At 46.1% G+C, this 27,456-nt stretch overlaps 1 protein-coding gene across 1 annotated transcript in view; it reads left to right on the forward strand.

Annotated features, from left to right (window-relative positions):
* Window positions 1-12,455: 12,455 nt before the first annotated feature.
* The window catches only part of PINX1 (PIN2 (TERF1) interacting telomerase inhibitor 1), a 154,995-nt gene continuing 139,994 nt past the window's right edge, over window positions 12,456-27,456 (forward strand). The window contains exons 1-4 of the mRNA XM_075338836.1: window positions 12,456-12,568; window positions 13,791-13,900; window positions 17,125-17,217; window positions 22,277-22,355. Of these exons, the coding sequence (XP_075194951.1) occupies window positions 12,550-12,568; window positions 13,791-13,900; window positions 17,125-17,217; window positions 22,277-22,355 (301 nt within the window). The 5' untranslated portion in view covers window positions 12,456-12,549. The remainder of the gene's footprint in view (window positions 12,569-13,790; window positions 13,901-17,124; window positions 17,218-22,276; window positions 22,356-27,456) is intronic.

Raw genomic sequence — 27,456 nt, forward strand, 5'->3', positions numbered from 1 at the left:
GTGGGAACCCATCGGAACCATCTACCGTATATAGGTGCAGGGAAAGGCAGTCACCATCAACTTGCCGGGAGAAACAACACCGCAGCCGTCTGTGGGACCGGTCCATCCAGCCGTGTGTTTTACCGAGAACTGTGTCCTCATCATTGGCTGAGTGAGTACCACCGTGCCGTGCGGCACAGCGCTGCCCCCGCGACCCTGCACCTTGTCAGGCCCCGTAACCCGCCTGCCATCCATCCCTACCCCCATCACCGGGCCCCGGGACAACCAACCCCCTACCCACGGAGGGGAGAATTAACAACAAAGCTGCTCCCTGTCACCGCTCCCGGGATCCCCGTCTAGAGCAGCGGTGGTGTCACCAATATCACCACAACCGTGGGTGGCGTCACGGACAATAATCAACTCCCCACAATCAAAATTCCCCCTTTTCACTCACGGGCGAGGAGCGCCGCTCGAGTCCCCGGGATCCGGCCCACCGCTCGAGCCACCACCGAGCAGCAGCGGCAGCCGCAGCAGCAGCAGCGGCCGGACCCGAGCAGTGGGAGAGCGCGGCGTCCCCTCCTCCGCCCGCGACAATAGCCCCCTAGGTCATCTGATAACCCCAGTGTACCTGTTAGATGCAGCTATAACCCACTTCTAACAGGTTGTGTCAGTGAAAACTTAACAGGTCTCGTACACTGCAGTACACGAGCACTGCAGTGCATGAGATCAACGATCAAAGCGTCCCACTGTGGGACTAAGCGAAAAAGGTTAACAAAAAAGTGAAATAAAACATGAAGAAAAGTTCAAAAAATGCACAAAAATCATGAAAACCCATTTTGCCATTAAAATCACTACCTGTGTGTTAAAAGAAAAATAATAATAATAATAATTAATAAAATAATAAAACAATAATAAAATAAACAAAATAACGCACAAATAATTGGTGTCACTTGGTTTGGAATGACTTGAACTATAACACTGTCATGTTGTTTATTTCCTGAGATGAACACCATAAAAACAATAATAAAAAAAACACACCAAAAATGTAGCTTTTTCTTCACCCTGACACACAAAAAATATGTAATAAAAAAAGGATTAAAAAGTCATATGTAAAAAAAATGATATAAATGAAAACAAAAAAATCATCTCACAAAATCAAGCCCTAATAGGGCTCATTTTGTAAAAAAAATATACAAAATTACAGAATATGGCGCTGCAAAAAACAAATTAATTTTTGTAATATTGTTTTAGTGTGTAAAAGTAACAAAGCAGAAAAAAACTATATAAATCTGGTATCGCTATAAATGTACTGAACCGAAAACTAAATTGGTCCTATCACTTTTACTGCATAGTGAATTGCGTAAAAATTTTTTTATACAAAAATGAAAATTATTCTTGTACTGCTGTCTATTTGTTCATTCTACCTCGGAATAAGGCTCAGTTCACACTTATCACTTATCTTATTTATATTTCAGGCCACATCCCAACTAGACATGTATTCAGCGCAGCCATGCAAGTCTAGTCTGAATATAGACGGGGTATGTGACAGAGCAGTAAGGGATGCCAGGCCAAGGAACAATCCAAAGGGCTTTATTGGAACCACAAAGATAAAGCACCAAACATAAATATAGATCCTTAAAGTCTGCAAGGAGTCCACAACAAAACAAAAGATCCAGGGGCGTCTCCCGGTATTCCAATGCCAGGGAAAATATGGCAATGCTCCTTATATGAGTTCCTTGAGTCCAACAGAGTGAACAACAAAACACAATCCCCCGTGGCCACTGTTCTCCAATCTGTAACAGTCCATGCACAGGCTCTAGGATCCAGCCTCAGCTATAGATCCTAGTCCTTCTCCAGCCGAGAGCCAACAAACTGACCTAACATGGGTCTCATTGTTCTTCTCTCCTGGGATCAGCCCCTAAGGTGGGCCCAACTCCGCCTGGACATTTGATGACATTTGATACATGAATGGACTTTAGACTCCTGGCTCTGTTCTATTTACCAAGTTATGGATTGGAGAAGTCCCATGCTGAGAAGAACAAACAATTCCCCACCAGTAGTACATACAGGACAGTCAAGGAGAGACAGACTATTACACCATGAGCACAGGCAGGGGAGGGACACACTGTTACAGTGATCACATGACCACACACTCTCATTGCCACCACTAGAAGATTCTCACAGCATTCAGAAGTCTTCATGAGAAGTTCGACATGAAAAAAAAAGCACAGTATGTTGCGAGTGGCAGTGCAGATTGGACGGCGTGCAACCTATCAAGTCTATGGGTACTGTGCATAGAAATCAACAGACTACACTCGGATGACATCTGAGTGCAGTCCAATTTCTGCGGACTCATAGAATGGAGAAGATGGAGAAATGTTGTTCTATATCTTCTCCTGACCTGTGCTATGATCAGGCTTAGACTAGCCCACCGGAGGACAGGTGAATCCCCCAGTGGGCCCTCCAGACGAGTACTATACACAGGCAAAGGCCATTTATAGCATTTTATTAGTTTAACACATCACTCATCTTATTATTTTATGGAAGCCTAGGCTGAAATTTCATAAAGGACTAGCAGCGAACAACACAATGCCATCCATCTCCAGCCAATAACATGTACATGAAGGGTGGGCCCCTGATGCAGCTACCGGGGGGCCCTTGCTGTTCAGTCCGGCACTGGTTACAATTCTCTCATGTGAGAGAATGGATCACACTAAAGGCCGCTTTGCACTCTGCGATAACGTTATTGATATCGATAGCGTGGGTACCCGCCCCCATCGGTGGTGCGACACGGGCAAATCGCTGCCCGTGGCGCACAACATCGCTCAGACCCGTCACACTACTTACCTGCCCGGCGACGTCGCTGTGACCGGCGAACCGCCTCCTTTCTAAGGGGGCGGTTCGTTCGGTGTCACAGCGACGTCACTAAGCGAGTGCCCAATAGAAACGGAGGGGCGGAGATGAGTGGGATGTAACATCCCGCCCACCTCCTTCCTTCCGCATTGCCGGCGGCCGCAGGTAAGGAGAGGTTTCCTCGTTCCTGCGGTGTCACACGGAGCGGTGTGTGCTGCCGCAGGAACGAGGAACAACCTCATACACGCTGCAGCAACGATAATTGGGAATGGACCCCCATGTCACTGATTAGCGATTTTGCACGTTTTTGCGATGATGCAAAATCGCTCATAGGTGTCACAAGCAACGGCATCGATAAAGCAGCCGGATGTGCGTCACACAGTAGGAGATTATGATTAGTCATATATCCTATAATACTGCAGTGTATAGCACAAACAATCACAGGGCGACTAAAAAAGAAAAAGTAATTTTTACAAAAAGGTGGGGGGTTTCATTAAAAAAAATGTATCTGTTAATTTTTAAAATTCCTTCTCTTGTTCACCATTCAAAATAATAATAAAGAAATACTAATTGATATTGTCATGTCCATAAATGTTATCTCTTTAACAGGTTCGAGGAAGGGAATGAATCTGAAATGCCGAAATTGCCATTTTTTGGCCACCAAACTTTCCTCCAAAAAATGCAATAAAAAGACAATAATGTTCGCACCCCACCCCCATCATTCTCCATACTTTTTCCACAAAAATATTATAAGCCACTAAAACAGGGGCGGACATATGATTGGTGCAACCGGTTCAGCCGCACAGGGGCCAAAGAGGTCAGGGGACCCAGTTGTAACTCAAAAGCCGGTGCAATTGTGTGTTTTGGTGAGTTTTGGATTGCAAGGGGCCCTTTTACCGTTTTTGCACAGGGGCCTTTCCCATCTGTGTCCGCCAGTGCACTAAAATAATAGCAAAAAAAGCGTACAAGTCTAGCACCGCTGTAATCATGGTACCCGGTCATTATTACTGAACAAGTAAGGAATAACGTTTGGAACACCATTCTAAGTCTGAACTGGGTGCAAAAACCTAAACAAACATCACTATATGGAGATAAGGTATGCACACTAGTGACTATGCAAGGGGAATACATGAAATAGCAGAAACTGCTGTGTGAATACTGACATGAAAAATACAATAGCTATATGTAAGAATGAAATGTGAAAAATGGAAGAAACAGCACACTCCCCGTCTGAAATTCACTTTGGGGATTTCACTATTGAGTCTATAATACAACCTGAAAGGAAAGGCATGTTAAATGCAAAAACAAGCTCAACTGAGTCCAAAACAAGAAGGATGGCTCAAAGTTCAGGTCCGGTAGCGTTCATCCTGTAGGGACGCTCTCTATGGGCAAAAGCAGAACAAGTTCGTGGATTGGCCTTGCAAAGGTCTTCGTCTCACCTTTCCTGATGACCTTTAGCTCCACCTTCCGAACATTGCCGTCCTGACTAGGCAGTATCCTAGTAATTAGTCCCATAGGCCAGTCAGTCCTTTCTGTGGTCTGATCTTTCATGAGGACTAGGTCTCCTTCCTTGAGGTTCGGCTTGGGATGTCGCCACTTCTTTCTTCCTTGAAGAATGGTGAGGTATTCCTTCCTCCATCGGTTCCAGAAGTAGTCAGCCAAGTATTGAACCCGTTTCCAGTGTTTTTGATAAGTGTTCGCGTGGGCGAACTCTCAGCTGGGCATTACCGCGTTGTCAGTTTTTTGGGTAATGAGAATAGTAGGAGTTAATATGGTTGGTGTTTCTGGATCCATGGTCACCGGCACAAGGGGTCTTGAATTGATAATGGCTGAGACTTCAGCTAAAAGAGTGACAAGAGTCTCATGTGTGAGTCTTGAGGAATTGACATCCAATAGCATGGAGTTCAAGATGTTGCGTGAAATCCCGATCATCCTCTCTCAGGAGCCTCCCATGTGAGAACTGTGAGGGGGATTGAAGATCCAGGTGCAACCTTTCTCTGCCAGCTGATCTTGGATAGGTTTGGTGTCGATGTTCAGTTCTCTACATGCACCGACGAAGTTGCTTCCACGGTCAGACCTCAGCTGTTTCACTGGTCCTCTGATGGCAAGGAACCTTCTCAAGGCGTTGATTAGGCTGGAGGTATCCATGGACTCTAACACCTCAATGTGAACGGCTCGAACACTCATGCAGGTGAATAACACAGCCCACCGCTTGCTGTTTGCTTGGCCTCCGCGAGTTCTGCGTGTGGACACCATCCATGGTCCGAAAACGTCTAGGCCCACGTAGGTAAAAGGTGGCTCTGTGGAAAGTCTGTCTGTAGGCAAGTCAGCCATTTGCTGGTACAGTTGTTTTCCTCTCGCTTTACGACAGTGCACACAATCGTGTAGTATTTGTGCTACACGTCTCTTCATTCCAATAATCCAGAGGCCTGCAGACCGTAAAGCACCTTCTGTAATTTGCCTGCCTTGGTGTTCAGTCTTTTCATGGTGGTGTCGGATCAGCAAGACTGTAACATGGTGTTTGTTGGGAATGATGAGAGGATTTTGTTCTGCAACTCCAAGATGAGCCTGATTTAAACGACCACCAACTCTCAGTAAGCCGAAACTGTCGATGACTGGGTTTAAATTGGCGAGAGGACTTCTTAATGGAATCTGCTGTTTGTTGTATAAACACTTCCATTCTATGGCGAATTCACTCTGTTGGGGGTGGCGTATTATGAGGGACTCGCTATGGGAGATGTCCTCAGCAGAAAGGGCTTTGTGGCAGACATGCCAGCGATGACAGTCTTTGGTTTTAAGGTCAGTACGACAGCATCTGGCGATATGCACTAACCTAGCGACAGTCCTGACGAGCCTCATCCAGCTGGAGAAACATTCAAAACGTTGGCAACCGAGGTTGGAAGTTTTTTCTGCACTGGTGGCCAGGGTATTGACTTCAGCTCGGACATCTGGATCGTTGTCCGGATCTAGGATGCTGAAGGCTTCCTGGACACCTTCTTCTGACTGTCTCAGCAGGAACTCTGGACTTGTAAGCCAAGAAGAGTTAGCAAAAGAACTTATAGACATAGGTCTAGTTGCGTGATCTGCTGGATTCACTTCGGTTGGTACAGGTTCTGCTAGGTTGTTGCAGACTTCCTTGTCCATAAAGGCGACGCTATGTTCTCTCATTTCAGGTTTGCTGTTCATGGAACGCTGAAGAGAGTTAAATCTGGTCTGAGCTTGAGCTCGGTTGTTTGGGAGTCTTACCCTGGTAGATCGGAAGGGTAATGGAGAGACCCAATGGTTGGTTTTGTCTTTAGAAAACTCACAGTCCATTATTCCGATGAATTCTCTGTCCTCTACTGACAAGGCTACTTTATCGTCGTCCTTGGTTGTGTGAAAGACTGATCTTCCCAAGTTGTCGATATGCAGAGAAGAAGCGATGTCAGGTAGCTGTATTGTGTCTGGAGACTTCTCTTTCACTCCATAGTGATGAGGACATGGCTTTAGGCAGGTTGTGCGTCCATCTCCATGCACGTAAGTCTTGAAGGAATCAATTTCTGATCGATCAACGCACACATTTCCTATGACTACCCATCCCAAGTCCAGTCTCTGGGCGTATGGTGCATAGTCAGGCCCATTACACTGCTGTCGCACCTTGTGTACCGTTAGATTGTCTCTGCCGAGCAGGAGTAGAATCTCTGCGTTATTGTCCAGAGGTGGGATAACACTAGCGAGGTGTCTTAGGTGTGGTTGATGAAATGCAGCTTCTGGGGTAGGAATTTCATTCCTGTGGCTGGGTATTTGGTCACATTCAACGAGCGTTGGTAGAGGTATTTCAGTCTTCCCATTGATAGGAGAAGCAATGAATCCCTGGGCTCTTCTGCCGCTAGTCTCTATGCGACCTGAGCAGGTGTTCTAGGTGTAGGGTTCTGATGGTCCATTAATTCCGAAGGCTTCAAAGAATTTGGTTCCTGCTAGGGACCGGTTGCTTTGGTCGTCTATGATGGCATACACCTTCATTGCCTTTTCTGGATGTCTCTCGGGATAAACCTTGATGAGGCATATTCGGGCACAACATTTCTGTGTTTGGCCCTCTCCACATACCTCTGAGCATGAGCAGGAGACGGCTGTGGTGGTGTCAGTCTGATTCTTGGACTCCCCGCCATGACTTGGAGTGGGAGTGGTGGTGACTGCAGCCGGTGTGTCTCTAGCTAGCTGGGTTGGGTGCATGGCTGAAACGTGTTTTTCACTATGACACTCCTCACACTTGATGATGGATTTACAGTCCTTGGCCATGTGCTCAAGTGATGTGCAGCATTTGAAACAGATCCCAAGCTCTGTGAGGACTTTCTTGCACTCCTGTTGGGTTTTGGATCTAAACCCTCTGCACTTGTTCAGTGAATGCGTTTTTTTATGGATGGGACATTCTTGATTGAAAGACTTATTTCGTGATGAGATGGTGTTCTGTTTATCTGTGCGTGCTGCAGGTGATGGTAGCTCAGTCTTCCTGACACTCACAGTGTTCTTAATGTCTCTGCGTTTGTGTATGGCACCTTCATACCTTGATGATGATGATGTTGCAGCTGCCGAAGTGTTGAACTCTAGGAAGTCGAGGCTGGGGTCGTTCCTCATCTGGGCCTGCTCGTCGATGAACTTGCAGAACTGAATAAATGGGGGAAAGGTGACGTCATGCATTCTTTTGTACCTTGAGACTGACGTTGCCCATTTCTCCTGCAGACTGTATGGCAGCTTCACCACGATTGGGTTCACTCCATGGGCTGTATCCAGGTAGCACAGCCCAGACAGACGAGGATCTCTTTTGGCGAGCTCCAGCTCCATGAGCAGATCACTTAGGTCTTGAAGCTTGTGGACTTCTTTAAGGTTGATCTTTGGGATGTCCTGCAGTCTCTTGAATAGGGCTTTCTCTATTGCTTCTGCGCTGCCAAAGGTGCGTTCCAGTTTCTGCCATGCAGCAGCGAGACCTGCTTCTGCTTGTCCCACGTAGACGGTTCTGAGGCTCTTGATACGGTTTGTAGAGCCTGGGCCCAACCACTTGATCAGGAGGTCGAGCTCCTGTTCTGCAGTGAAGTTGAGATTGGCGATGGCTGCCTTGAAAGTTGCTTTCCAGGCCCTGTAGCTCTCTGCACGATCATCAAATTTCGTGAGACTAGTGTTGATTAGCTCTCTGCTCACCATGAACCTGGCAAACTCAGACATATCTGATTTCTCACCACTTGTTGCCACGACGACTCGTGATGCCCCTGGGGCGTATGGGCTGCCTGGCGTGAATGGATGAGATGTTCCCGGGTAAAATGACGTTGCTGCAGGGTTGAGCTGTGGTTTAGCCTCTGTAGATTCTGATGACCGCTGCTTAAGCTGTGGAAGTGGGTCAGGGAACACTTGGTTGCCATCTTGCCGTGGTGACTGTGTTTGAGAGGGCACCTCTTGGTGACTGTTATTAATTTGCTCGGGTGCTTTAGATGGCACTGGCACTGGTAGAGGTAAGTTGGAGGTTTCGGTGTTGTCGGCTTGGACGGTACTGCAAACCGGGGTTGCTACAGGTAACTGATTCAGTACATAGTCTCTTGTGCGATCAACTGGATTGTCTGCTTCCAGTGGTGGCGAGTCGGCTGGATCAGGACCTTGGATCAATGCTTGCTCAAGTAGTCTCACTTTAGCTAGCACAACTTCCTCTTCCATCTGTGACCGAAGAATCTTTATCCGAGCCTCCGCTTCTGCCCTTTTGGCTTCCGCTTTAGCGGCTTCTTCTTTTGCAATGGCTTCTGCTTTAGCGGCTTCTGCTTTTGCAAGGGCTTCTGCTTCTGTCCTTTTGGCTTCTTCCTCTACTTCTCTTTCTATGAAGGAACGTCTCACCTTGTATTCCTCTGCTCTTATGCGGGCCTTTAGTATCCTGTCGCTCAGGGCTGAGCTTCTTGAGGATGATGACCCGGATGACCGAGAGGAACGTCTAGATGAGGTTGATCGGTGTGATCTGGTTTCTTGCTGGTGAGAGATACGGTGTTCGGCCTTGTCTATGGCATCTTGCACCTTGGTATCTCTTTCCTTGTCTACCTCTTCTGCCTTGCTCAGGTCTGAAAGAGCTTCATCAATTTTAGAGTCTTTTAGAAAGGTAATGTACCTTGTTGACAGTCTCTTGTATCTTTCATGAGCTGTGTTCAGCCGTTCCAGAGCGGCTTGTAAGCATGCGGCATCACCTGATGAGGATTCAAGTCTTGACATGTAATAGGTGACTCGTTCCCACTGTTCTTCCAGGTGTTCACATAGCTCATCTTTCATAGTGTGATAGTTTTCAGTGGCTTTTATCGTGGGTTTGGAAGAGCGCTTCGGTCGGACAACTTGGTCTGCTGAAAGTGTGGGCTCTGCCTCCTGGGCTTCATAATGGACAGTATCAGATTGTATTTGCTCTGTTTCAGCAGTGGGGAACTGTCCAAGGTCTTTTTCGGCCATTTTGATTTAAGGTGTAATGTCTCTTTAAGAAACTTGACTTTTGAATAGGTGTCCAAAAATCGTTGTGCAGCTCTGCAAGGACTCCCTGATGAGATTCCCAAGGTGTCTTTAGCAAAACTTGGGGTTCGCAGTCCAGCAATGTGCAGTAATGGGGTATAATGTACTGCAAGTCTATAGAAGGAGTATAGCAAGAGAGAAACAGCAGGTGCATAAACTGTCCCTTTACAATGCAAGCAGAGGTGACACAGGACGTGGCAGATGGGAGAGCTTCCCCTTAGGCTTGTCCAGGCATGCACTGTGCAGGCAGACTAGTGCACAAGGCTTGTTGCTAGGCAGATTACATGGGAAGTTACAGGGCTCTTAGGGATCTGTAGCTGGGGTATTGAGCTCTTAATCAGTCTTCTGGCTGTTCTGTCCCCACTTAAAGGCGATGGAAGGTGCGTAGTTGTGAGAGGTTGTGAGAGTCTTACCTTCGTTTTTCCTATAGGTGGGGCAGACAGGACCAGAGCGCTCCAGAGTGAAACATGCACATGCTGAGATGAAACAATGGTGGTTTATTTTCTCCAAAGGTTAGGACATGCAGAGTGCAGGGATCCAAGTACTTGGCATTGTAATTCTCCAGCGATGCTTGCCTCTGTAGCTACTACGTGGTCAGAAGACTTTGCTCCTAGTAGCTCCAATCCAGTAAGGGATGTTGTTCTCACAAACTCTGGTTTGGAATGAACACACCAGGATGTGATGCAAGAGGGTCATCAGACACTCCCATGGGCTGGGCAAAAGAAACAGAGGAGCTGAAAAGTCTGACCAGTAGATGGCAGCAGAGACAGGCATGAAAAACATTAAATAACAGTTTTAACTAAGACAAATAGAAACAGCACAGTATTCACACAGCAGTTTCTGCTATTTCATGTATTCCACTTGCATAGTCACTGGTGTGCATACCTTATCTCCATATATTACTGAACAAGGACCTATAAAAACAAAACCTAAAAAACAATGGCGGACTTCCCTTTTATTTTTTTACCATTTCACCGGAAATATATATTATTATTTTTTTTTCAGTACTTTACATGGTAAAATTAATGTTGTCATTGACAACCACAACCTGTTCTGCAAAAAGTCAATGGAAAAATAAAAAGCCACGACTGTTGGAAGAAGAGAAAAATGAACGAAATTTGGCCGATTGTTTAAAATGGTTGTCCAGTACTTTTACAGTGATGGCCTGTCCTTCGGATAGGTCATCAATGTCAGATTGGCCGGGGCCCAACACTCTGCACCCCCACCGATCAGCTGATTTCGGTGCCGGCAGCAGCAGCAGGAGGACAGAAACGCTGAGTTTCGGAGCTGCTCTGTCTTCTGATAGTGGCCACAGTTGGGTCTATTGACCTGAATTGGAGGCGGATCTGCAGGACCCGGACGCGGCCGCTATTAGAGGTCACAGCAGCTCTGGAACTGAGCATTTCCAGATGCCTACTGCCGCCGCCTGCACCGATAACACCTGATCAGTAGGTGTGCAGAGTATCGGACCCCAGCCAATCAGACATTGATGACCTATCCTAAGGGGTACTTTGCACGTTGCGACATCGCTACTGCGATATCGTCGGGGTCAAATCGAAAGTGACGCACATCCCGCACCGGTAACGACGTCGCAACGTGTAAAGTCTAGATGCGCCGATAAACGATCGCAAAAGCGTCGTAAATCGGTGATCTGTGTAGTGTCGGTCATTTTCATAATGACGCACCAATAGGAGATACGATGTTGTTCCTCGTTCCTGCGGCAGCGCACATCGCTGTGTATGAAGCCACAGGAACAAGGAACATCTCCTTACCTGCTTCCACCGGCAATGCGGAAGGAAGGAGGTGGCCAAGATGTTTACATCCCGCTCATCTCCGCCCCTCCGCTTTGACCTCGCTGTGACGCCGCACGATCCGCCCCCTTAGGAAGGAGGCGGGTCGCCGGCCAGAGCGATGTCGCAGGGCAGGTAAGTGCGTGTGAAGCTGCCGTAGCGATAATGTTCGCTACGGCAACTATCACAAGATATCGCATGTGCGACGGGGCGGGGACTATCGCGCTCGGCATCACTAGCATCGGCTAGCAATGTCGCAGTGTGCAAAGTACCTCTAAGGAAAAGCCAAAAAATGTAAAAGTAGTGGACAACCCCAAGTTATTTTCCAGCTTTGGAAATTGTCTGTCTCATGGATGACATTTGCTTTAAAAACAAAACTGGTCCGTCCAGTGCTGAGTTCCCGCCGCTGCTCCTGGTGTCTGCTATTATCTGCTGCACTGACATCATGTGACCACAGCCAATCAGTGGCCTCAGCGGCTCTAACCGAGTTGACGGCATAAGCGGCTGAGCTCTCTGATTGGCTGCTACATTGTCGACGTGACATCAGCACTGCTGACCATAATAGACACCAGGAGCAGCAACCCAGCACTGGACCCGGGGAGGGGGAGTAAATCACACACAAATTGGCACACCTCTGGATTGGGTATTTTACTAATTTGGAGAGAATACTTGGTCAAATTTCACACATTTTGACCTCTACAACCAGAAAAAATATATATATTTGTCGTCTGTCAGGAGCAAATTGTAGATTTGCTCCATTTTGACAATGAACTTTGTGTAAACGAGTCTGTATTCACTTTTTTCTGAGTTTTAAAACCAAGAAAAGACCCAAATGCTCAAAATACACCATCTTTTTAGATTGACATTAAAAATATAAGACATTGAAATTAATAATGGAAACTGCATCTGAAATAGAAACTTCCTATTGTGATTTTTTTTTTTTATTGCACAATTTGCCATGGCAACACTCGTACAATGCCTCAAGAAAAAAGTTGCCCATAGCAACCAATCACGGAGCAGCTTTCATTTTTCCACAGTAAGCTAGAAAACGAAAGCTAAACTCTGATTGGTCACCAAGAATAGTAGTAGTAATAAGGCTCTCCCTTATAAGGATTGATCCGGGACTGACAAGACATCGCACCGCACACTACTACATGTGCTCCGTGGAGCGCCCTGTGACGTCATCAGTCCGGCCTCCTTTAGCTCCTCCTCCCGGCGCCCGTATTACCTCGCTTTACGCTTGAGGTGTGGACTACAACAAAATGGCTCCTGCATAGAGGACAGATAGGACAGATAGAGTGTTAGGCATTATACTGCCGTGTTGTTAGTTTTTTTCGTGTGACGTCACTGCCTTGCGACTAGCTGATCTATTCTCCACATTGACTGCCTGGAGCACCGGGATATAGTGACTGCCCAAATAATGGCGATGCTGGCAGAACGTAAGTGTCCTCCTCACCATACGACGTTTACTCCTCACTGGGGAGAAGCTCCACGTTTTATCCTCGCACTGTTTTGATAATGTCACCCCCAGAGGTGGATACAATGTGTGGACGATGCCCAAACTGATACATTGTAACAGACCCTCAGAGACTGCTGTTTAAAAGCTACCCAGATCCCCTGCCAGGCTCTGTATGACCTCACTGACTGTCACTGTGATGTGCTGCTCACCGCTGCCACCAGTGATTGGCTGCAGCAGTCAGACAAGTCCAAAAGGAAGCATAAAGAATGGCGGGGATCTGAGAAAGTCGTGTCACCGTTACTGACTGGATCAGAATATGAAGGCTGCAGCCATCAGTGGATGCCAGTTGGCTGCAGATGGATGGTGAGCTTTGATTGGCTGCGGACGGTCGGTTGGCTTGGATTGGCTGCGGACGGTCGGTTGGCTTGGATTGGCTGCGGACGGTCGGTTGGCTTGGATTGGCTGCGGACGGTCGGTGGGCTTGTATTGGCTGCGGACGGATGGTGAGCTTTGATTGGCTGCAAACAGTTAGTGGGGGCCGATTGGCTGCGGATGGTTGGTGGGCTCCGATTGGCTGCGGACGGGCGGTGGGCTCCGGATTGGCTGCGGGTGGGCGGTGGGCTCCGGATTGGCTGCGGGTGGGCGGTGGGCTCCGGATTGGCTGCGGACGGGCGGTGGGTTCCGGATTGGCTGCGGACGGGCGGTGGGCTCCGGATTGGCTGCGGACGGGCGGTGGGCTCCGGATTGGCTGCGGACGGGCGGTGGGCTCCGGATTGGCTGCGGACGGGCGGCGGGCTCCGGATTGGCGGTGGGCTCCGGATTGGCTGCGGATGGCCGGCGGGCTCCGGATTGGCTGCGGACGGCCGGCGGGCTCCGGATTGGCTGCGGACGGCCGGCGGCTCCGGATTGGCTGCGGACGGCCGGCGGGCTCCGGATTGGCTGCGGACGGCCGGCGGGCTCCGGATTGGCTGCGGACGGCCGGCGGGCTCCGGATTGGCTGCGGACGGTCCCCAGTGGCTATTACAAGCGTGTTTTCTATAAAGTGCCACAGTGTTTCAGTGACACATGCCTGGCTGGGATAATACAGCCGGTAAATGATTCTTGCTGCCCAGGGTTGATATGTATTAGATGACAGGTTCCCTTTAAGGGCGTCAGTCGTGTTCATCTGCATTTCTTACGTTTGCATTGCTTATTTCTTGCAGCTCGCAGGAAGCAGAAGTGGTCGGCGGATCCAAGAAACAGCACGTGGAGTAAAGATGAATCCAAGTTTGGACAGAAGATGCTGGAGAAGATGGGCTGGTCTAAGGGCAAGGTGTGGCTCCGGAGGTCTTCTCCTAGAGGGCTCCTGAGAAGTTTATGTTAAAGGTCACCCCCCTCATCCTAGCAAGTTATCACCTAACCACTGCTGAGACCCCCAGTTATTCTGGTGGGCGCTCCATTGTCTAGGGCATTGCTGGAGATAGACGATTGCTGCACTCTTTCTTTTAGTCCCGTACACAATGAATGGAGCAGTGGCCATAACCCTCTTCTAACAAGAGCCTCGTCTGTAGGATTGGTGGTTGACCACCAGCAATCTGCAAGATGTCACTTATACCAAGGATTATATGCTAATATTCTAAGACGGGAATATTCCTTTAACTCCTTAGACCCGTGCCTTGCCTTTACATTGCTTGTAAGGGGAGTACTACGTTTTTTTAGCATTGATGTTCCTGCACCAACCCTGAGCAGGTTGGGTTTCCGACTGTCAGACAAAGCCGTCCCCTGACTCCGTGGAGAAGACAGCAGCCATTTATCATCGCTTCTGTCTTCTGTTTTGTCAGATACATAACACTCCGTGAGAACTTTGCATTCTTCTGTTACTGAGGTCCCTGTGCAAGAAAAAAATCAGTAATTATAAAGTTATATAATGCATTACATGTTAGATGCACATCAAAATGAGAAAACTGACGGCACTTCCTAACAGACAAATGTGAACAGGTGCAAACTGAACATGAAATATAAGGCCACTTTCACACTGCATTCCTCTCCCCGGTCCCATTGGTCCCATTGGAGCTTCCATCCATGTGTGTGAAAATATATAAAATTTAGTTTAAAATATAATGAAAAATAACACGCCATCAAAAAGATTTAATTATATTGTATGAAATACATTTTATTGCATAGCCATCACCCAAAAAATATTGTATTTATATACACAGCTCTTGTCAAGTTTGTCAGCTGCGGAAAACTGTGCCGTAATGTGAGAGGCTTTGAAAAGTAGAAGTCTTAATAGTTTATTTTTAACAATTAATAAATTGCAAAGTGAATGTACAAACTAGAAATCTAAATCCCATCAGTATTCAGTGACTGCCCGTCTCCCTCCATCCTCAGTATTCAGTGACCGCCCGTCCCCTCCGTCCTCAGTATTCAGTGACTGTCCGTCTCCTCCGTCCTCAGTATTCAGTGACCGCCCGTCCCCTCCGTCCTCAGTATTCAGTGACTGCCCGTCTCCCTCCATCCTCAGTATTCAGTGACCGCCCGTCCCCTCCGTCCTCAGTATTCAGTGACCGCCCGTCTCCTCCGTCCTCAGTATTCAGTGACTGCCCGTCTCCCTCCATCCTCAGTATTCAGTGACCGCCCGTCCCCTCCGTCCTCAGTATTCAGTGACTGTCCGTCTCCTCCGTCCTCAGTATTCAGTGACTGTCCGTCTCCTCCGTCCTCAGTATTCAGTGACCGCCCGTCTCCTCCGTCCTCAGTATTCAGTGACCGCCCGTCTCCTCCGTCTTCAGTATTCAGTGACCGCCCGTCTCCTTCGTCCTCAGTATTCAGTGACCGCCCATCTCCTTCGTCCTCAGTATTTAGTGACCGCCCGTCTCCTTCGTCCTCAGTATTCAGTGACCGCCCGTCTCCTTCGTCCTCAGTATTCAGTGACCGCCCGTCTCCTTCGTCCTCAGTATTCAGTGACCGCCCGTCTCCTTCGTCCTCAGTATTCAGTGACCGCCCGTCTCCTTCGTCCTCAGTATTTAGTGACCGCCCGTCTCCTTCGTCCTCAGTATTCAGTGACCGCCCGTCTCCTTCGTCCTCAGTATTCAGTGACCGCCCGTCTCCTTCGTCCTCAGTATTCAGTGACCGCCCGTCTCCTTCGTCCTCAGTATTCAGTGACCGCCCGTCTCCTTCGTCCTCAGTATTCAGTGACCGCCCGTCTCCTTCGTCCTCAGTATTCAGTGACCGCCCGTCTCCTTCGTCCTCAGTATTCAGTGACCGCCCGTCTCCTTCGTCCTCAGTATTCAGTGACCGCCCGTCTCCTTCGTCCTCAGTATTCAGTGACCGCCCGTCTCCTCCGTCCTCAGTATTCAGTGACCGCCCGTCTCCTCCGTCCTCAGTATTCAGTGACCGCCCGTCTCCTCCCTCCTCAGTATTCAGTGACCGCCCGTCTCCTCCCTCCTCAGTATTCAGTGACCGCCCGTCTCCTCCCTCCTCAGTATTCAGTGACCGCCCGTCTCCTCCCTCCTCAGTATTCAGTGACCGCCCGTCTCCTCCCTCCTCAGTATTCAGTAACCGCCCGTCTCCTCTGTCCTTAGTATTCAGTGACCGCCCGTCTCCTCTGTCCTTAGTATTCAGTGACCGCCCGTCTCCTCCGTCCTCAGTATTCAGTGACCGCCCTTCTTCTCCGTCCTCAGTATTCAGTGACCGCTCGTCTCCTCCATCCGCAGTATTTAGTGACCGCCCATCGCCTTCCTCACTTCTCGTCTCTTGTGTATGAAGGATATCAGCAGGAGGTTGTTCCCAACATCTTAGAGCCCTGACCCCCGATCTTCTGTGCATGAGGCTTGTGCGGATGCTTCTGTTTTTGTGGGGCCGGACCATCATTTCCAGGACTCCTCATTCTTAATGACATTGGCTGAATGTTGGGGGTCGTTGTCAAACTGCTAAATAAATTTAGAGTCAATCAGACGCCTCCTGATGGGATCACATGATGGAGAAGTATCTGCCAGAACTGACGTATGTGACCCGGCCCAATTCCTGTTTGCAGGCCTGATACATTAGAAGGATCGGCCACTTTCTGCTCAGATTTTTGAGGTGCCGTTACCCATTGTATTTTGTGCTAGGAACTTCAAAACCCGCCATTTCTTACCATTTCTTACCACTAAATTTCAAGGAACTCTGTGTCCATGGGTTTGATGTGGCGCTGTCCATGTAACCTCTTCTCCCGGTTCTGTCCACTTCTGCGCAGGAGCTGAACCTGTGCAGTGCAGGTACTGGTAAGATGTCCTACTACCTGCAGCCGGGGGACAGCCAGAGACGGAGCGTATATCACGTCACCTCCGCTATCTCCATTCTTATGGACACTGACCTCGATGTATCTAACGTGTCCACATTGTATAAACAGACAAAACAGGGTCTTACACTTTAGCCGTGGGGTAAGAAGCGAGGAGGTTTAGAGCTTCCTTCTCACAAGACCCAATCTTCAGAAATGGCCGACACTTTTGCACCTTGCTGCATGAAAATCTGTGACAGAACAGCTTTTCGCTAATGACCTCTGTGCTTGATTTGCAGGGACTCGGTGCTCAGGAGCAGGGATCCACCGAACACGTCAAGGTGCAAGTCAAGAACAACACGCTGGGACTCGGAGCGACCAGCAATCACGAGGTACTGACCCGAGAGGAGCTCGAATGGACGGTAAAGGTTTGACAGACTCTTCCAGAGGCCACATCGGTAACCTGTAGCCTCCAGACCAGAGCCCCGTGAACGGCCTCCTGCTTGCCGACCTCCCCGGCGCTGCTTCTGAGTAGAAGTCTATATGTGCATCTTACTACAAGAATGATTACTCCAGGCTTAAAGGGAACCTGTGACCGGATGTTTATAATACTCCTCTAACGGAAGGTGAGGAGCAGACTGGTCAGATGCGTGTCTCCGGTACCGGCGCCTCCTCTTTCGGCCATCTTTGTCCTCCTTCTGAAGCTAGTTTGGATGACACGTTCTACGTCCTCTACACTAGCCGGCATTGAGGTCCCGCGCAGGCGCACTTTGATCTGCTCTTACTGGGGCAGATCAAAGTATTGTAGTGCGCCTGCGCAGGACCTCAATGCCGGCTAGTGTAGAGGACGTAGAACGTGTCATCCACACTAGCTTCAGAAGGAGGACAAAGATGGCCGAAAGAGGAGGCGCGGACCCGGAGAACGGAGACACCCATCCGATCAGTCTGCTCCGCACCGACCTTTAGGTGAGTATTAGAAACATCCGATGACAGGTGTTCCCTTTAATAATAAGAAGAGGTGCCGGAGAGGCCGCACGTAATAAAGGGTTTGCAATGGTTTGTTTTGGTGGCTACAGACTACCGGCATAACCGCAAGACCAGGGTCCAGCAATATTTTTGCTCAACCTTAGCTTTAAATCTCAGGGGCTGGTTTTTAACCATTATCTCCAAAGTAATCAGCCCAGACGCCAGACTGATATTTTACCGTCACCGATACAGTCATGGCCAAGAGTCGGAACCTTTTGTAATTGTTTTTGAAAATGAAGTATTTCTGCTTGAACATTATTGCAATTACACTTTATCATACACATATTTTATTTCCTTTGTGTTTGTTGCAACAAACAGGAAAAAAAAAAAACGCAAATTGTACGTAATTTCACACTCAACCCCAAAAATGGCCCGGACAAAAAAAAATGTTGCCACGTTTCCAAAATTGTGGGCAAACAACTTTTGTTTCAAGCATGTGATGCTCATTCAAACTCACTTGTGGCAAGTAACAGGTGTGGGCAATATGAAAATCACACCTGAAATCAGAGAAAAAGGGGAGAAGTTGACTCAATCTTTGCGTTGTGTGTCTGTGTGTGCCACACTAAGCAGGGATAACAATGAGAGGAGAAGGGAACTACCTGAGGATTTCACAACCAAAATTGTTAAAAATATCAAGAATGATCTCCAGAGATCTTGATGTTCCTTTGTCCATGGTGCACAACATAATCAAGAAGTTTACAACCCATGGCACTGTAGCTAATCTTCCTGGACGTGGACGGCAGAAAAAAATGATGAAAGGTTGCAATACAGGATAATCTGGATGATGGATAAGAGCATTCAATTTGACAAGAAAATCAAGCTGTCCTAAAGGTCAGGAGGCATCAGTATCAGAGCAAACTACCCGTCCACATCTGAATGAAATGAAATGCTATGGAGGAGACCCAGGATGACCCCACTGCTGACACAGAGACATAAAAAAGCTAGACTGCAATTTGCCAAAATGCACATGAGTAACCAAATCCTTCTGGAAAGCGTCTTATGGACAGATGAGTCCAAGATAAAGCTTCTTGGTAAAGCACATCATTCTACTGTTTACCGAAAACCAAAAGAGGCCTACAAAGAAAAGGGCACAGCACCTACAGTCACACATGGTGGAAGTCAGGGATGTTGTGGGGGTGTTCTGCTGCATCTGGCTCTGGCGGCCTTGACTGTGGCAAGACATCATGAAATCTGAAGATTACCAAAGGATTCTGGGTGGCAATGTAGAGCCCAGTGTCAGAAAGAGTGCGTTTTAGGTAATGGGTCTTCTAGCAGGACAGTGGCTTCAAGAAGCCCCAGAAATGGATGTAAACAGAGCACTGGAGAGTTCTGAAGTGGCCACAATGAGTCCGAATCTAAATCCCATTGACACCTGTGGAGAGAACTTAAAATTGCTGTTGCAAGTTGAGAAGACGTCTTCAGATATGAGAGATCTGGAGTCGTTTATAAAGAAGAGTTCGAGATTCCGGGTGAGAGGAGGAAGAAGCTTGTGGACGGGTATAGGAGGCGACGGATGGAAGTTATATATTCCAAAGTTATATATTCCAAAGAGTAAAGGAGGCAACCAAATATATATGTGTGTGTGTGTGTGTGTGTGTGTATATGTATGTAATATATGTATGTGATTTTATATATATATATATATATATATATATATATTACAGTTAGGTCCAGAAATCTTTGGACAGTGACACAATTTTCGCGAGTTGGGCTCTGCATGCCACCACATTGGATTTTGAAATGAAACCTCTACAACAGAATTCAAGTGCAGATTGTAACGTTAAATTTGAAGGTTTGAACAAAAATATCTGATAGAAATTGTAGGAATTGTCACATTTCTTTACAAACACTCCACATTTTAGGAGGTCAAAAGTAATTGGACAAATAAACCAAACCCAAAAAAAAATATTTTTATTTTCAATATTTTGTTGCGAATCCTTTGGAGGCAATCACTGCCTTAAGTCTGGAACCCATGGACATCACCAAACGCTGGGTTTCCTCCTTCTTAATGCTTTGCCAGGTCTTTACAGCCGCAGCCTTCAGGTCTTGCTTGTTTGTGGGTCTTTCTGTCTTAAGTCTGGATTTGAGCAAGTGAAATCCATGCTCAATTGGGTTAAGATCTGGTGATTGACTTGGCCATTGCAGAATGTTCCACTTTTTTGCACTCATGAACTCCTGGGTAGCTTTGGCTGTATGCTTGGGGTCATTGTCCATCTGTACTATGAAGCGCCGTCCGATCAACTTTGCGGCATTTGGCTGAATCTGGGCTGAAAGTATATCCCGGTACACTTCAGAATTCATCCGGCTACTCTTGTCTGCTGTTATGTCATCAATAAACACAAGTGACCCAGTGCCATTGAAAGCCATGCATGCCCATGCCATCACGTTGCCTCCACCATGTTTTACAGAGGATGTGGTGTGCCTTGGATCATGTGCCGTTCCCTTTCTTCTCCAAACTTTTTTCTTCCCATCATTCTGGTACAGGTTGATCTTGGTCTCATCTGTCTATAGAATACTTTTCCAGAACTGAGCCGGCTTCATGAGGTGTTTTTCAGCAAATGTAACTCTCGCCTGTCTATTTTTGGAATTGATGAATGGTTTGCATCTAGATGTGAACCCTTTGTATTTACTTTCATGGAGTCTTCTCTTTACTGCTGACTTAGAGACAGATACACCTACTTCACTGAGAGTGTTCTGGACTTCAGTTGATGTTGTGAACGGGTTCTTCTTCACCAAAGAAAGTATGCGGCGATCATCCACCACTGTTGTCATCCGTGGACGCCCAGGCCTTTTTGAGTTCCCAAGCTCACCAGTCAATTCCTTTTTTCTCAGAATGTACCCGACTGTTGATTTTGCTACTCCAAGCATGTCTGCTATCTCTCTGATGGATTTTTTTTTTTTTCAGCCTCAGGATGTTCTGCTTCCCCTCAATTGAGAGTTCCTTAGACCGCATGTTGTCTGGTCACAGCAACAGCTTCCAAATGCAAAACCACACACCTGTAATCAACCCCAGACCTTTTAACTACTTCATTGATTACAGGTTAACGAGGGAGACGCCTTCAGAGTTAATTGCAGCCCTTAGAGTCCCTTGTCCAATTACTTTTGGTCCCTTGAAAAAGAGGAGGCTATGCATTACAGAGCTATGATTCCTAAACCCTTTCTCCGATTTGGATGTGAAAACTCTCATATTGCAGCTGGGAGTGTGCACTTTCAGCCCATATTATATATATAATTGTATTTCTGAACATGTTTTTGTAAACAGCTAAAATAACAAAACTTGTGTCACTGTCCAAATATTTCTGGACCTAACTATATATATATATATTATATTTTTTATATATATATATATATATATCTATATATATATATATATATATATTTATAATACATATATACACACACACACACTTTATAATATAATTATATATATAATATTTTTTTTATTTTATTTATTTATTTATTTATTTTTTTTTTTTGTTGTTCCAATACACAAAAAGGAATTAAACATCTGTGTAATTTCGATAATTTTCCGGGAGAAATACTTCATTTTCTGGAACAGTTTCAAGGGTGCCAATACTTTTGGCCATGACTGTACATTGTGACAAGCTGTGAGGACAGGAGAGGGGTCGGTGCTGCTGATTTAGGACGCTGCAGACAATGGTAAAGCCTCAGCTGTAGATGTTGGGTCTGTACAGGTTTTTCATCGTATGGATGTAAAGGTGACTGTTCCCGGTCACTGACAGCAGAGAGCTAGACAGTGGTGAACAATTAGAGCACAACATCATTTTTGCAAAAGACTTTTGTTGAAAAATGTCATGTGCAGAATGAGTTCCCTGTCTGTAGCCCTAACCCTGATCTCTCCGATCTGTTACCCATCTTGTATGAAAAATCGTGACCCAATGAAAGTTCAGTCTTAATCTGGTAAGAAATCAGCATAGATGATGGTAAGAAAAAAGTTTATAATGTAACTTAGTAAAGAAATCTGCTGCTTTCTCCACCTATGAGCCACTTTTCCTCAACGCTGTAGTCATCGTTGACTCTGAAAAGCTGACGGCAAAGTGGGGGGTCAGATTATAGCTGCCTATTAAAGTCTTTGGAGAGGGAAAGAAAAGAGGAGCAAGGTGAAATCCCAGAGCTGGATTCACATCTACACCGCTCAGTGCTGCTGTACATTGTCCTCCATGCTGCTGCCGCTCCTCAACATTGACCACAAAGAGAGAAGAGAGCAGGAATCCCTCAAGTCTGTGTATAAGTTCCCATCTTCTAAGATGATGCGGCATCAGGTGAAAGTAAATCTATGATTTGGCCATAAATCAGCTTGGAAGATTGCTCAGGAGATAAGGGATGAAGAGTTTCAGACCAGAACGAGCTCACTGACTGATTCACTGGTGACTCATTCTCTACATTTTTCCTCTATAATTGCAGGATAACTGGATCGCCCATCAAGATGATTTTAACCAGCTGCTGGCAGAGCTGAACGACTGCCACGGTACTGGTAGTGCAGGTAAGCCCCACAACTCGGAGTGGATGGGATCACCTTGCAATGAGGCCAAATTCTGTTTGTTTTCCCTTCATAAAGCCATAACTGTTGTGTTTTTTTTTTTATTTATTTATTTATTTTTTGATGCAACATAATCATGTGGTTGTTTTTTTTTTTTTTTTTTTATTTTTATTTTTTTTTCCCTTCCCAGAAGTTGTTGTGTTTTGTTTTTTTCCCAGGAGGAGTTGTCTTATTTAGGGTTTTTTTTTTCGCAGAAGTTGTTGTTGTATTTTGTTTTGGTTTTTTTTTCCCAGGAGGAGTTGTGGGGTTATTTTTCCCAGGAGGAGTTGTGGGTTTTTTTTCCCAGGAGAAGTTGTTGTGGGGTTTTTTTTCCAGGAGGAGTTTAATTTTCTTTTTTTTTCCCAGGAGGAGTTGTTGTGGGGTTTTTTTTCCCAGGAGGAGTTGTATTTTCTTTTTTCCCCAGGAGGAGTTGTTGTGTTTTGGATTTTTTTTCCCAGGAGGAATTGTGGGATTTTTTTTCGCAGAAGGAGTTATTGTGTCTTAGGGTTTTTTCCCAGGAGGAGTTGTTTTGTTTTGTTGGGTTTTTTTCCCAGGAGGAGTTGTTTTGTTTTGTTTTGTTGGGTTTTTTTCCCAGGAGGAGTTGTTTTGTTTTGTTAGGTTTTTTTCCCAGGAGAAGTGGTTGTGTCTTGGTTTTTTTTTCCCCTGGAGGAGTTGTGGGTTTTTTTCCCAGGAGAAGTGGTTGTGTCTTGGGTTTTTTTCCCCAGGAAGAGTGGTTGTGTTTTGGGTTTTTTTCACAAAAGTTGTTTTGTTTGGTTTTTTTTTTTTTATTTTGCAGGAGTTGTTGTTGCCTTTTTTTTCTCAGGAGGAGTGGTTGTGTTTTGTGTTTTGTTTTTGTTCTTACTCCGTAGGGGACTTGAACCTGTGATTATTACTTGTTCTAAATACTGCAGGATATAGGCAAAATTTCGTTTTACAGTGGGGGGGGGGGGGGGAATATGGCAGCCATGGGGGCCTTTAGCAGGTCCTCTACTGATACAATAAGACATCAGTACTATTTGATCGCATCATTTAACTGCTGCCGTCAGAGATTGACAGCGATGGTTCAATGGTTGGTCTGCAATGAATGGCGCAAACTGCAGCAGCTACAGGCAGATGCTAACACAGCCGACATCTGCCGGATATTGTACAGACTCAGTTGTTGGGAGGCTGCACATTTTTATTTTTGGTATTTGTGAGATCATCCGTGCGCTGTAAATTTCCAGAAAACTACAGGTATAGAGAAGTCTCCAAGACAGAACAGAACCTCATGCAAACGGACCGGGCTAAAACAGAAACATATTGTCCATTTGGTATCTCTCTTGTATCTGCTGCAATCACTATTCTGCTGGTGCAGTCACTGTGTACATACATTACATTACTGATCCTGAGTTACCTCCTATATTATACTCCAGAGCTGCACTCACTATTCTGCTGGTGCAGTCACTGTGTACATACATTACATTACTGATCCTGAGTTACCTCCTGTATTATACTCCAGAGCTGCACTCACTATTCTGCTGGTGCAGTCACTGTGTACATACATTACATTACTGATCCTGAGTTACCTCCTATATTATACTCCAGAGCTGCACTCACTATTCTGCTGGTGCAATCACTATGTACATACATTACATTACTGATCCTGAGTTACCTCCTGTATTATACTCCAGAGCTGCACTCACTATTCTGCTGGTGCAGTCACTGTGTACATACATTACATTACTGATCCTGAGTTACCTCCTGTATTATACTCCAGAGCTGCACTCACTATTCTGCTGGTGCAATCACTATGTACATACATTACATTACTGATCCTGAGTTACCTCCTGTATTATACTCCAGAGCTGCACTCACTATTCTGCTGGTGCAGTCACTGTGTACATACATTACATTACTGATCCTGAGTTACCTCCTATATTATACTCCAGAGCTGCACTCACTATTCTGCTGGTGCAATCACTATGTACATACATTACATTACTGATCCTGAGTTACCTCCTGTATTATACTCCAGAGCTGCACTCACTATTCTGCTGGTGCAGTCACTGTGTACATACATTACATTACTGATCCTGAGTTACCTCCTGTATTATACTCCAGAGCTGCACTCACTATTCTGCTGGTGCAATCACTATGTACATACATTACATTACTGATCCTGAGTTACCTCCTGTATTATACTCCAGAGCTGCACTCACTATTCTGCTGGTGCAGTCACTGTGTACATACATTACATATCCTGTACTGATCCTGAGTTACCTCCTGTATAATACTCCAGAGCTGCACTCACTATTCTGCTGGTGCAGTCACTGTGTACATACATTACATTACTGATCCTGAGTTACCTCCTGTATTATACTCCAGAGCTGCACTCACTATTCTGCTGGTGCAATCACTATGTACATACATTACATTACTGATCCTGAGTTACCTCCTGTATTATACTCCAGAGCTGCACTCACTATTCTGCTGGTGCAGTCACTGTGTACATACATTACATTACTGATCCTAAGATACATCCTGTATTATACTCCAGAGCTGCACTCACTATTCTGCTGGTGCAATCACTGTGTACGTACATTACATTACTGATCCTGAGTTACCTCCTGTATTATACACCAGAGCTGCACTCACTATTCTGCTGGTGCGGTCACTGTGTACATACATTACATTACATTACTGATCCTGAGTTACCTCCTGTATTATACTCCAGAGCTGCACTCACTATTCTGCAGGTGCAGTCACTGTGTACATACATTACATTACTGATCCTGAGTTACCTCCTGTATTATACTCCAGAGCTGCACTCACTATTCTGCTGGTGCAGTCACTGTGTACATACATTACATATCCTGTACTGATCCTGAGTTACCTCCTGTATAATACTCCAGAGCTGCACTCACTATTCTGCTGGTGCAGTCACTGTGTACATACATTACATTACTGATCCTGAGTTACCTCCTGTATTATACTCCAGAGCTGCACTCACTATTCTGCTGGTGCAGTCACTGTGTACATACATTACATTACTGATCCTGAGTTACCTCCTGTATTATACTCCAGAGCTGCACTCACTATTCTGCTGGTGCAGTCACTGTGTACATACATTACATTACTGATCCTGAGTTACCTCCTGTATTATACTCCAGAGCTGCACTCACTATTCTGCTGGTGCAATCACTGTGTACATACATTACATTACTGATCCTGAGTTACATCCTGTATATACTCCAGAGCTGCACTCACTATTCTGCTGGTGCAATCACTGTGTACATACATTACATTACTGATCCTAAGATACATCCTGTATTATACTCCAGAGCTGCACTCACTATTCTGCTGGTGCAGTCACTGTGTACATACATTACATTACTGATCCTGAGTTACCTCCTGTATTATACTCCAGAGCTGCACTCACTATTCTGCTGGTGCAGTCACTGTGTACATACATTACATTACTGATCCTGAGTTACCTCCTGTATTATACTCCAGAGCTGCACTCACTATTCTGCTGGTGCAGTCACTGTGTACATACATTACATTACTGAGCCTGTACTGATCCTGAGTTACCTCCTGTATTATACTCCAGAGCTGCACTCACTATTCTGCTGGAGCAGTCACTGTGTACATACATTACATTACTGATCCTGAGTTACCTCCTGTATTATACTCCAGAGCTGCACTCACTATTCTGCTGGTGCAGTCACTGTACATACATTACATTAGTGATCCTGAGTTACCTCCTGTATTATACTCCAGAGCTGCACTCACTATTCTGCTGGTGCAATCACTGTGTACACTGATCCTGTACTGATCCTGAGTTACCTGCTGTATTATACTCCAGAGCTGCACTCACTATTCTGCTGGTGCAGTCACTGTGGTCATACATTACATTTTTTGTTAGTCTGTTAGGGTGCAGAGCTGCATTCACAATTCAGCAGGGATCGCATCTACAGTCCCCTGCTGCCCCCTGCTGTACAGAGTTCGCTGGGGAGATTTGATGTCTGAAATGTGCTGTAACATTAGATTTACCTGTGTTGGGTCAGTTTTGCTTCTGTGATTTATAGCTATAGTGTACAATGTGCCATACCTGATATTGGCCACATGGTGGCAGCATTGTTGCACATTTCATTAGCAGTAAGTTGTGACTGCACTTTCTCCCTTACAATTCTATATACTGTATATATCACCCGCAGATTCTGTGGTCCTGTACAAACCTAACCATTAAGGTCCCAGAGAGGGCTGTGAAATTCTTCATTAGATTTTTATAGCTGCCTCTGACCCTGGATAAATCCTGTGCACATATTTGATGTGTTTGTTCCTGTATATTTGCTAACAGGTGACACAAGGTTGGATTACTGGAGGACTACTGGGAGTGCAGATGTGAGGCATTAACCCTTTCTCTCCCATCCTAATGGAGGGAATAGACCCAGTAGCAATTTAAAGGGTTTTGTTGAGATTTTAGTCCCATTACCTCTTGTAGCCACTTCTTAATATCTACAGTGCCTTGTGAAAGTATTCCCCCCCCCCCTTGGCTTTTTACCTGTTTTGATACATTACAACTTGTGTTGAAATATTTTTGCATTCTGCTTTTGTGTGTGATGTATCGGCAATAAATAGACTGTTGGGGAAATGAAGTGAGAAAAATATAGGCAAAAAGAAAATTAATAAATATTGCCATGTAAATATGTATTCACTCATTTTGCTATGAAGACCCTAAAATGTTCTGGTGCAATTACTTTCAGAAGTCACATGATTAGTTAGAGGAAGGCCACCTGAGTGCAATGTAAGTATCCCAGGGTCAGTCAGTATATACACACCTTCTCTGAAAGGCCCATTGAGGCTGCAATGCCATTAAACAAGAGGCTCCACTAACCAAACAACACCATGAAGACCTCCAAACAATACCATGAAGACCGAGGAGATCTCCAAACAACACCATGAAGACCGAGGAGATCTCCAAACACCACCATGAAGACCGAGGAGATCTCCAAACAACACCATGAAGACCGAGGAGATCTCCAAACAATACCATGAAGACCGAGGAGATCTCCAAACAACACCA

The sequence above is a fragment of the Anomaloglossus baeobatrachus genome, chromosome 3 (assembly GCF_048569485.1).
Source record: "Anomaloglossus baeobatrachus isolate aAnoBae1 chromosome 3, aAnoBae1.hap1, whole genome shotgun sequence".
Lineage (NCBI taxonomy): Eukaryota > Metazoa > Chordata > Amphibia > Anura > Aromobatidae > Anomaloglossus > Anomaloglossus baeobatrachus.